Source organism: Eurypyga helias, unplaced genomic scaffold (genome assembly GCF_000690775.1).
Source record: "Eurypyga helias isolate BGI_N326 unplaced genomic scaffold, ASM69077v1 scaffold47956, whole genome shotgun sequence".
NCBI lineage: Eukaryota > Metazoa > Chordata > Aves > Eurypygiformes > Eurypygidae > Eurypyga > Eurypyga helias.
Genome location: NW_010255715.1, coordinates 6,444 through 18,695, shown reverse-complemented (window position 1 = coordinate 18,695; position 12,252 = coordinate 6,444). Strand labels below are relative to the sequence as shown.

Genomic DNA, 12,252 nt, shown 5'->3' with positions numbered 1-12,252 from the left:
ACTCAACTTGTGCCCCTGATGACCACCCTCTGGGCTCAGCTGCTCAGCCAGTTTTCAGTTCACAATTCTTCCACTTATAAACTCTAATCAGTCCACATAAACTCTAATAAGATTTCTTTATTATTATTCTCACATAGTTGGGCCATATGTTGAGCTGTGTTATTGTCAAACAGCGTTGTGTCTGTAGTAAGAGCAGGTCTAGCAAGATAAATCCAGGAGAGGACTCTGTTCATTCACCGCCTTGAGAAATAGCTGAATATACCAATAATATCTCTTAGAAAAACTTAAGAGTGGAGATGTCTTTTATACTTAGAAACCACAGGGATCTTGACATGACTGACTCAGCTGGACACCAGAATCCTCAGATAGCGCTTGTTGGTTGGATTAAGGGATTACCTCAGATAAATTCCTTCAGACCAAGTTCAGGAGCAGCTATTTTCCCCTCCCCAGTAAAAGAGTCTACAGGTAGACCTTTAATTTTCCTTAACCAAGCCTTCTTGCGTGCTCTTTGCTGATCTTCCATGGACTGTGCCTGGTGTGCCTGATGCTGAGCCACAACCGCTGCCTCGTATGCCTCCTTCTGTTTTCCTGTCAGAAGCCTGAACCCACTGTCGCTACAGGAAGGGTCGGCAGCATACGGACAAAAGAGCTTTTTTCTCCTGGAAACAGCTTCATTTTTTGTTTGTGCAATCATCGTACGTGTCGATCTGATCAGTTCAGAAGAAGCTGTAAAGGGATCGATAAGCTGAACCCCATCTTCGGTGGGAGGATTAGCTTTACCATGACCCCCGTGAGCTTGCTTTTCTTGCAGCAAACCGCGGCAAGTTTTGGGACGTACAACAGAGGGAGCAGGGATGGAGGATGGCACAGTGGGTCCGTGCAAAGAGTTTTTCATCTTCAGCTGCAGCATTTTCCTTTCAAAGGGCACAGAAATTCTTTTCATAGTCAGAGAATCACTGTGCAGTTTCACACGTTGGAGCTGGTCTGTCTGATCCTTTTTGTGTTGCAGAGGGGTTTTGTATACTTGTACCTTTCCAGGGCAGTGTTGCTGATGTTCCCACGCTTCCCTGATTTTTGCTGTGTGCTTAATCCTGGAGCTGACGGGGGCTGACTTGCAGGCATTCTGCAGCATGCTGACTGGTAGGAGGTGCTTGTCAGGGGACATGGGACAACTTGAGCCTCTTCTCTTTTCCTGCTGTGAAGTGGCTTCTGCCCTGTCAGGATATGCTGGCACGTGGAGAGAAGGGCCATGTTCGGATCTGCCATCTGTTTCCAAAAAAAAACCACCACATTTAGAGTCGAGGCTCGGTTTTGTGGTTGTTGTTGTAGTAGTACTCTGTTTTTGGGGTAGTACTCTGACTAAGACCAGGGATGGGTGCTGGATTGACAGGCATATGGACAGTGCACCTACAGAACAGGCAGCGTAGAAAGCTGCAAGCTGATGGTGCCTGTTTCCCTTTGAGCATCCCTGGCCACACTAGTGACACTGCCAACATCAGTGGTAACGAACTGTGTCTTGGTTACCTGAGAAGCGTTCATTGCCAAGGCCTGTGCGAGTCAAACTGAAGTCAGAATCTGTAACACAATATTTGTGTGTGGGTGGCTTGGTGTCCACCTTGTTTGAAACTGTGGTGTCTAAAAGGAATGAGGCTCCCCACCACCTCTTCCCACGCACCCCTTTCTTGTCCTATGGTTTGTGCTTTGGGAAAAGAGCTCAAGACAAGTCAGTTCCTCGTAAAATTTTTTGAAGTGTCCAACACCTGAGAACCAGTTTGAACTGTTACGTTCAGAGCTGCGTTTGCATTGGAAATCACAAGACGTGCCTGGCAGCCAGGCTTTGTAGCCCCAGGGTGTGTAGGGATCCACCGGTGCTGTATGACAGACCCATCAAGATGGACTGTGAGATTATGCCCCTGACTAAGAACTAGACGGGGATTAGGGTTACGACACAGAGTGCGTAAGACACTCGGTCCCGTGGCCTTGCCACAGCAATGCGTTTGTCACTTCGCTTTGCAGTGCCATGCCGTTCACGCCTCATTGCTTTGCAGTGCAATTCTGTTTGTCCAGACTGGTTAACTGCAACTTCTGCCCTCCTGAAATGTGTTTCAGAGAACATTAAGTTGCAGGGCAGAAAGGCAGAATACACTGAGACAGACTAATGAAAACTGCTGCTTGTTCCTCATTCACAGAATTTAGAACTGTTCAATCAGCACATAAATAGGACCCTGCATCTGCAAACACCAAGAATTTGGGGTGTAAGACTTTCGAGTGGTATAGCTCTTGTGAAGTAAGATTTACGGGTGTATCTTAAAAGTTAATGTCTGAATATAAACCCTGAGAAAAATCAACTTGTGACAAATACCCTATGGCCACAGACCATGTCTGAGACCTCAGTACTACCTCACTTTCAAGTTTCAGGTTGCCATGTTGTTGCGGGCTGAGACAATTTACATATTATTTTTTTAACCATTCTCTGCGTTACTGCTATTGATTAAATGCCAACTACTTGAAACAATTCTCTATACTTGTCACAGAAAAATAAAAGTAGAGTAAGGGTACCGTAAAAAGCCCCTAAACACTAGAGAATGAGGTCTTAGAGCTAGAGCTGACCACTTGTCCTCTTTGGCTGAACTGAAGTGCCTTCTGTAGCCATCCCAGGCTCTGCAAGTGAACTGTCCCACCACTGCAAATCTTTCACCCAGATGGGCCTGTCTTCTAGAGATCATCACTTTGTGGTTAATCCATTTGTTTATCCTAGGGCACTTGTTTGCAGAACTACTGCCCCACCTAGCCGCGAAGAGTCCTTACCAGTATCTGCCAGGATTCCTGCAAAACGCACACTCGCTGACCTTCCTGAGGCAAAGGCACGGGGTTGTTTGGTGCCAGGAGGGAAAAGCTTTTTCTGCTGCTCTGCCTGAGTACAAAAAGCCTTCTCGACCTGGTGAAGAGGCTGCTGTTGCTGGCAAGTTGTTGATTTCATCGGTTTATAGCAGGGGTCTAGAAAACAGAAGAAAGTCATCTCTCAACATCACTGCTGTTAAACTTTGGGGTTTTTTTTAAATTTAAATAAAACCCTTAGAACTTTTGGGATTTCAAGTCTTTGGTTAGTGTTTTGCCTCCCGTCACAGCTTCTAAGGGTCTAGGTATTAGAAATAATCTAAAGATATTTGTTTAGCAGAAAACCTCACAGAGTTCAAAGTTGACAGCAAATGTTGATTTTTTAAAATATTAAGTATGTACACACAACCCATATATTTTTTCCACTAAAATTAAAATATATTGCACTCAATATATTTGCACTCAATATATTGCACACAATATATTGCACATAATATATGTGTTTCCTGTCTCTACAAAACGTACATCTTTTACCAAGTAGAGCTACATCAAGGAGGTTCGCACCCAATGGCCTTGAAAACAACTTTCTCAGCCCAAGAGTTCATCTGCAATATGCAGTTTGTTTGTAGTTACGGAAGATTTCTAATACATACTGTATTAACTAACTGCTGATCTAAAAAAATAGCATCACTATGTTTCCATTTACAAGGTGCCTACTCATGTGCAATTGCATTTCCCAGTGATGCCAGATCCTGAACGCAGGTGTCCTGTGACTTTCTAGACTATTTTCTAATAAATGATTCAAGCCCTGAATCAGCAGCGCTTTTCTGTGCGTGCCAGCTGTGGGAACATGAGTAAGACTGCTGCTTTCTCTGTTACTCGGTCAGAAAGCGACAGCGCCTGTCTTGACAAACGTGTTGAATGTACACCAAACCTTTCTAAAAAGGTACAGACGTTGTACCGTAGAAAACAGAGGGTTTACAACAGCCTGGAAGCGGCAGGGGTATGGAAATGCGACAGCACATCTGCCAGACGGCACTTTCAAAAGGCAGGGTCTGTATATGGATTCAGACGAAGGCAGTGGGTACATCAAACTACTCTAACTCCTTTTAGAAAGCGATGCTGGAGCAGGGCAGGGGCTGTGCGTAGTACTTTGAGACGTTCCACGGCCTTTCAGTGACTGGCGGCGGATCCAGCAAGACAGCATGAGCTGGTCAGCATCTTGTGTCTCCGGAGCAAGCGGCGGCGCCTGGCCGACGTCGTGGCGTGCCGCTCGCTGGAGGTGAAGCCGTTTCCTGCTTGAAGCCTTGTCGCGTTGGTTTTGCTTCCCCACCCTCTCTCGGTCAGCGTCTAAGGTGTAGTCCCACCTGACACTCTCAAACTGGAACAGCAGCAGGCTGCTTGGGGAGTTGACCACCATCCTGGAGAAGGGAAGGAAGAGCCGCTACAAGCACATCGACACACAGCTCCTGTCCAAGGGGCCCATTGGCTTCCGTGAAATACCAAAACCTGAGGGCGCTTACCCGAGATAACCATCACTTGTTTAAGGAAGCACTAGCACTTAGTCCCATGGATCAAACGCCTTACGTTTTAACTCACACCCCCTGTGAGCTCTGTGGGGCTCTTTTCACTCAGGTCTTCAGCAAAGTTTGTTTAAAAATAATTAGGATGAAAATTGCTGTCAGTGGAATGAGCAACAGCACCAAAAAAAACTGGAGATACCAAGTTATTAGGAACATTTACACCTAAATTGGAGGGGTGTACTGGGCCTGGCTGGGATGGAGTTTGTTTTCTTCACAGCAGCCCGTATACTGCTGTGTTTGAGGGTTGTGACCAACACAGCACTGCTAACACACCAGTGTGTCAGCTGCTGCTTTGTTTAGAGGTGCGGAAGTGAAGGAACCTGGAAGGATTTTCCAAGACTGACTTTTATAAGGAGACAGTAGGCCAGGGAACAGGTAAAGGCCTTGTCAGGCCTTGGCTTGATTCTCCAACCTCGTAAGAAATTTGGGTTCTGAATGCAGATTTACAGTTGGGTCTAAAGTTGTACAGAAACAGGGACATTTTAGATTGCTGAATGCACTAAGCACATCTGTTTTCAGCCACTGTTAACAAAACCAAGTTACTGAAGCAGTCAATAAGCAGTATAGCTCTTGAAAACTTATTTGTGAGATGGACAGTAAAAGGGAAAATACACAAGTCTTTAAATTACAATGTAAGCTACCTAATTTGGTTCTGAGGCTGATTGCAGCTGTTGTCACCAACCTGTTTTCTGCAACATAGAAAGAAGATATGGGGTCTCCTCTGCGGTTGGCCATCAACACTCTCAGGCAGCTTCCAGTCAGATAGTTAAATATACGAATCTTTCCATCAGCACAGCCGCTGATGACTCTGAGATAGAGGAACTCCAGAGACAGAACTTCCCTGAAAACACAACATGTCAGTGTTGGTGCGTTCACCGTGCTGTCGCAGGGAGACATGATCCACTACCTCTTTGGGCTTGGAGGAGATGGCCTGCCTCCATCAACAGGCTAAGCAAAGCAGCTCATTGAGATATTTAAAAGGCCTAGTAGTGATGTCCTTCACAACCACTCGTGTCCAAACAAACCAACACAGTGCATCCTCAGAGCAACCAGTGTGGTTATGGCCATCTGCTGTGCTTTAAATGTCATTATTATGTCTAGGAAAGTAAATTAAAACAATACGATGCTACAGTTTTCACAGTTCTAATAAGAAATTAAAGCATTAGACAATAACATAATATACAGTCGGTAGGGTTCAGCATGTAACCCAGCCACCTCCAACACAGAGGGTGTCTTTTCTTGACCAGGTGGCATGGTACTCTCTTGCATATGGGTTGGGATCCTTGAAATATTGGACTATTCACTTTCAGTCTTAAGTCATCCCTGACTGTGACCAAGTGGTTGCATATCTGCATTTTAGGTTGTTATAGGTCTTAACTGACAAACACTGGTTGCAAACCACATAGTGCCTGATGCCACTTTAAAGATGAAGTTTGTTATAAGTGAGGACACTTCAAACCCTAAGAGTGATAATTAAGGCATTGTGTGTTCCTATAAGGGAGACATCTTCTTCACAGATTTAGTGGACTGTTGAACACAACTTGAAAGACATCCAATTCCTACTTAGAGTGGCGGAAAGCTGTCAGGCATCTCTTGAAGTTTCCCAGCATGCTCCATCCCAGGGCGTATCCATCGGTGCTTCCTGTGACTAGGTGCCACTGATCAAAAGACAAGCACGTAACTGCGCCTTGGTGCCCCTCTAATGTCTGCAGAGTAAAAGAAAGAGGTGTAACGCTGTCAGCAGTCTGGTTGTAAATATGCCAAGATATCTTACGGCATTCACAGTACCAGCCTCAGGTACTATACTGTAGTTTTATCAGGTGTTACTGTAACATACCAATACACCCTATGGATAACTGTGTTAGTTGTATAGTCACAAGAAATATTCTGGGCTTGTTGCTGCTGCTGAGTTACCTGCATGGAATTAGCATCCATTTTCCATCTTTATGACGTGTGCTAAATAGATGTTACCGCACCTCTGTCATCTGTTGAATGCTCACTGGGGAGAGAGGAGCGTGGAGTGCCCTGACCACAGCGAAAGGGGCAATTGCAAAGTCAGCCCAGCTGGAGGTGGGGTATGGTGCGTCTGAGGTGCATCTCAATTTGCAACTCTCTTCCCCACAGGTGGAAAGAGCTTCGCTCCTCTCAGATACGGACTAATACTCATTCTGGACACCCGCTAAGGTAATGAGCAGAATCTGGCCTCAATCTTTTACTTGCAGAGCAGCTATCCAGCTGCTTTAGCTTTATAAACTGCTACCAGTTCTGAGCGCAAGTGTCATATTTTGGGTTAACAGGGAATAGCTCCAACCTCAAAAGCTGTTAGCGAAGCCCTCCCACCCACTTCCCAGGTTCTGAAAGGTTCCACAGGAGCAGAGGTGACTGTATCCACAGAGAACGAGCCATGATGAGGGTTAGGCAAGGCAAATCAAACCCCGGCTTAAAATTGCAAATCACTTTTTAGATTACAAATCACTCCGCAGTTCCTTTTATCAGTTTAGACTGCTTTGGGGTTTGGTTTGGGGGATTTTTATTTTTTTTAGAAAGTCTTTGGCAAAAGCAAAAAGCTGTGATAAACTAGCACAGAAGATTTTTGACCATTTAGCACAAAATTACCCACCATAGAAGAAACTTACTTTGATGAGAGTGCCCGTGTCAGCACACCAGACTTTCACCAGCCCTCGGTCACAGCCAGTGACAATGCGGGTGCCATCCATTTTAACCACCCGAACAGCACCGTTGTGCCTCAGAGTCTGAAGACATTTCCCAGTCTCCAGGTCCCACACTGTTAGGGGCAAAGGGGAGAAATATTAAAAACACATACACCCCAGTGATGAGCTCTGCTGAGTACACCATGAATTAAAAGACATTATTGGACTTACGGTTGCACCTTGTACCTGCAGCTCTGCACGTAGTCAAGTGTTGACTTAAAAAGTATAATTGCAGGGCAGAAATTTTAAATGCAAAGTCCAGAAAATAACACATCCTTTTCATCTTTATTCTATAAGCTAATAATAAGGAAACCTCTGCCAAAGCTGAAAGTTGATTCCACTTTCCCAAGAGCTGATCCAACCCTACAGCCACAAAGCCATTAAAATGGAATAAAAGCAGAAACAGTGAGAATTTATTCAGTGAGAGAGGCCTTGGGTGTGCATGTGTCCACAGCTTAGGCTGTTCTGGGGGCAAAAATATGAGACAGTGAAATTCACCCTCTGATTTATAGACCCGGTTTCGTGGTCACACAGTGCACGTGTCACACTCGTCACAACTCTGGAGTAGTCTGCCCATTGCTCGCCACTATTTGCCTTTGGGAAGCTGCTAGTCTGGGCTCTCACCTTTCACCACCCCATCTCTGGCTCCTGACACAAACTGCTCTTCGTGTAAATCCAAACAGGTGATTGTCCCACAGTGACCATTAAAGATTTTCACACAGGCACCACTGTATATATTCCAGCATCTACAAAGAACGCACGGAAAAGGGAATACAGTGTTAGACTTAATTGATGGCTTATTCATTTTATTCATTATTTCCTACTTAACAGGCTCAGCTCCTCACCCATGCAAGCTAGGTTAAAAGAAGGAGTTGTTCCACTGAGCTGGCAGAGAATTTGGAACAATCAAGCCAGGCTTAGAATTCAGTTTTTTACCCATATACATTGCTCTTCTACCTCCAAACTGCCTGGAAACAGGGGGCTAAATTTCACCTTTGGCCTGGTTACCTTCAATTAAGCTTAAAATGTAGAGCTTTACAGATAAGGTTGTTTCTTTACTGACTGGTGCCAAGCTGATTTTTGTTGACTTTATCTAGAAAACTCAAGCTTGCACTTAAACAAACAGCCCTTTTGGAGCGGGAAGAGCAGGAAGGACAGAGCCTGAGTGGTTATCAATCCCTGTTTGTTAAATGCTGCCTCGGATGAAGCTGAGCAATTGCCATACCAGAGCTGGACAACCTGATGTTTATTGTCACCCCTCGTCACGATACTTTTGAGATGTAGTGATAAATACGATGCCAGGCCAGAGCTGATCACCTCCGCCCCGTGTTTCAGGGTGCAGCACCTGGAAAGGAGCAGCTGTACAGCGGGTACCAGGGTGCTGAGCCTGCTTAACACAACAGGCCTTCTAAAAAGTCACGGACAGAACCAGCCTCCCTGAACTGGATGCTGGCCTTAGCACGACCTGATCTCACCACAATGCCTGTGGGATCTTTGGTGTTTTAAGATTATATAGATATAGATATAGATTAGATATCAGGAAGAAATTCTTCCCGGAGAGGGTGGGGAGGCACTGGAACAGGTTGCCCAGAGAAGCTGTGGATGCCCCATCCCTGGAAGTGTCCAAGGCCAGGCTGGATGAGGCTTGGAGCAACCTGGTCTAGTGGAAGGTGTCCCTGCCCATGGCAGGGGGTTGGAACTGGATGATCTTTAAGGTCCCGTCCAACCCAAACCATTCTATGATTCTATGATTCTAAGATGCTTTAGGAATACCAGTGCATCACTTGCAACTTTGTCATTCAGCACTGGGTGAAACGGGGAAACAGAAGCTGTCCTGTGTGAGTAGGGAAGGTGTTTCCTAATCTGCTGTCCTTCGTTACTCTAATGAAAATGACAGGAAGGAGGATTCCTAGAGAGCTGGAAGGATTGAAGTCTCATTCTTCCTAGATCTGCCGAGGGGCTGGTATCCCAGGGCACAGTCCCCACTGCTCACCTGATGCTGAGATCAAAGCTTGCGCTGAGAACAAACCCTTTCTTCTCATGGAGGAACAGCGCTTTGATGCTCCCAGCGTGTCCGGAAAGCAGAGGAGACGCTTCTTTCATTCCCGACATATCAAGAAGTCTCACTTTTCGGTCTGCAGAGCCAACGGCTACCAAGTCTCCACCACAGTAATGGATCGTTCTGCTGCTGTCTGATCTGGATAAGAAGCAGTGACCGAGATGAGCTTTAGCCTGTTGACAAGGTACAACCGATGTAAGACTGCAACCGGCATTTTAATGGTCCTCACTGAGCAACCTGATGTCAGTGCACTCAAGCAGGTGAACCCTTTGAAGGGCACCACAACCAAGCTCCCTAGTTCTGCACAGCGATGTTTCCATGGGGAGGGCAAGCTTGAAAGGGGGAGAGGGCTCCTCCCAGCCCCATATCCCTTGTGATACACGGTGGGTCACTAAACCTCATGCCTTTAAAAATAACTTACCTTGGTATCTTTATAAATAACTGGATTTGACACTGAGGATTTCTTACCACTGATGCTGAGAGACCCTTCTCCAGCCGTACATTCCCACAGAAGGATTACAAGGACTGGGATAGGTTTTTGGAAGGCACTGTTTGGCCCTATAGCTGGGCAGTCTACTCACTGGTCTGAGAGGGCACGAATATTGTAGGAGCCACAGAAGACATTTCTCTCTTCTAGCTGAATCGTGTCAGTTTGCAGATCGTGATAGGCTGCCTGCAGACTGCCTTCCTCCTCCTGATGGAAAGAGAAATGGGGAAATACAAGTGTGGGAGGGGGGAATGCAGCATTATTCCATAACATTAAACGTGTCAGCTTGGTCCCCACTATTGTGATGAGACCAACAGAGACAGAAAGTGCTGGCAAGGAACATCCAGAGTGCTGGAACGTCCTGGGTAGTCCAGAAATGAGGGTTGTTCCCATGCCAAGTTCTGTGGCAAAAATGGAAGGTCTGCCAGCCGCACCCTTTATTCTTCTGGAAAAAGGCCATGTCCTGGGGATGCTGCCCAGCCTTGCCGGCACCTCTGGCCTCAAGGCTATTCAGGCGACTGGAGGGACAGATTAGGTCACGGCAGGAGTTCAGGGATGCAGGCTCCCTCCCAGGCAAGGAGGGGCTGAGCAAGCATTGGTTCTCATGGATTGCTCATGACGCTGTAAGCCAGAAGCAGGAGTGGGAGAAGAGCAAAGCAACCCCAACTTCAGTCCTGTCTTCCAAGACCACTGTGTCCTCCTTCCTTCCCAAATGCTGAAATGCAGGATCCATGAAAGGCAATCAACTTCTAACTTACCTTTGTTTTACTTCCCAAGTCGTGGCCTTTCACTTCGATGACATCTCCCTCTTCATTTAACTGCGGAATTGTCACATTCACTGTTTTAGCATAGTTTGAAACTGCTCTTCTAGAGCACAACCCCTGGAATAAACCAGTAGAGGCAACACAGTCACTGCAGAGCCCAAGTGCACAAAGGATGCTGCTCATGTGTTGATGCTTCCAGCATCTCCATGGGATGCTGACATTGAAAGCAAAGCTGAGCTGCACACACTGGCTTGCTGTTATTGTTTAAGAGGTCTAAGAGACCTGGCTTTCATTTACCACTTTGTTGGTATGATTTAATTTCTTGTGAAAAATAATTGGGGTTTTTTTTCCCCAAACTCTAGTCTTAAGCTTTTAATAAGCTGCAAAACTTTTCCATTTCAACAGAAAAATTTCTAAGTGCATCTCTTCTTTGGTGAGCACTCAGCTGATGCAGAATCCAAACCCAATGAGATGAGAGGCTCTCAAAACCTCTTTATCAATATCTAAGATTTATTTTTAATGTGTGAAACCTTCCATTAAGCCTTCTTTGAATGCCAGCACAGAGCTGAAAACTCCATGCTCCGTTCACAAATCAAAGCATAAAAAGCCCCCTAACTTTGTCTTTTTGGGGACTTACCTTTACACTTAGCTTGGTCTGTGGCAGATCCGCACTAATCCGGACAAGCCTTTCCTAGAAGTCCTGATTTACCCTGTCCCAACCACCAGCTCTAACTTCTCGCAAAAGAACCTAGCATTCCTCTCTTCCTATGTGGAGCAAACAAAGCTCATTGTTCCAGCTGCCTCACTGTGGCTCTGCCCTATTTCCACTAGCTCCTGGAAGTCCAGTATTTCACTGTGACCAAACACTGTTTCCCTGATTACAGAGTGTTTTGATCCATTTTTGGAGTCTCAGGCTCTCTAAAGGTCAGTAACGGCTATTCTGTGTGCTTACTTGTGACAGTATTAACATCTAACCTGGATTAGCTCTGCAGAGGGGGGAAGAAAGAACAGGGTGAAGTTGGGAAGTGGCCTCCAGCAAAAGCATCTGCTATCTAGAGTATCTAGAGGCTTCTAGGTGCATCTAATAGCTTGCACAGTAACAGAAAAAAAACTCTCTTTTTGAAGTGCATAATGATGGCAGAAACCCAGGCATCATACCTGCAAGTACAGGATCTTCTCCTGTACTGTGCTTTGACACACATGTTCCCTCCTGACTTCTCTGGCCCGGAAAGCCCAGCATCTACTCACAGCAGTACATGCATCAAGGGATTTTTGATCCAAAAACCCTGAGGAATGAAAGGGACAGACTGGTAAACCCTTAGACACACCAGAGACTATTCAGTACCCTTATGGGAAACCACCCTTGGAAAAATCATCGCAGCTTTACCTAAGATGTACAGGGACAGGTGAAGTGGCAGGCAGCGAATTAAGTCCTTGGATCGGTTGACATTAGAGGCTGACTGGAGAGATGCAGGAACCACAGTGCGGTCTTCATCAGCTAAGGACATAATGGGTGACTTATGCCTCCTGGATGAGGGACGCGGTGTTCTGGGGACGGAAGCACATTGCTGGTGGTCGACCACCTAGAAGAAAGGGGAATTGGAAGTCGTTCATACTCCTGAGCTTCAGTGGCTGTTAACGGCACTGTTGCTAGTAAAACACCGCAAGAGTTGGTTGATTTAATCTGACTGTCCTGCTGATCTTTGGTACTGCACCATTCACAGGAAAATGCTGGAAACACTCAGCCTCTTGCAGGACAGTTCACACCAGCAGGGTTTGAGGGCAGAGAATGACAACTCTTCCCACCCAC

The 12,252-nt window shown here is 46.0% G+C and overlaps 1 protein-coding gene across 1 annotated transcript; it reads right to left on the bottom strand.

Annotated features, from left to right (window-relative positions):
• Nucleotides 1–397: 397 nt before the first annotated feature.
• Nucleotides 398–11,950, bottom strand: LOC104510961 (F-box/WD repeat-containing protein 10-like). Its single transcript, XM_010153385.1, has 11 exons — nucleotides 11,830–11,950; nucleotides 11,601–11,728; nucleotides 10,437–10,496; nucleotides 9,773–9,885; nucleotides 9,126–9,329; nucleotides 7,757–7,878; nucleotides 7,058–7,206; nucleotides 5,985–6,127; nucleotides 5,104–5,262; nucleotides 3,999–4,259; nucleotides 398–956 (listed from the first exon to the last, which is right to left on the bottom strand). The coding sequence occupies exons 1-11, from the start codon at nucleotides 11,948–11,950 to the stop codon at nucleotides 398–400; spliced, it is 2,019 nt and encodes a 672-aa protein (XP_010151687.1).
• Nucleotides 11,951–12,252: the final 302 nt, after the last annotated feature.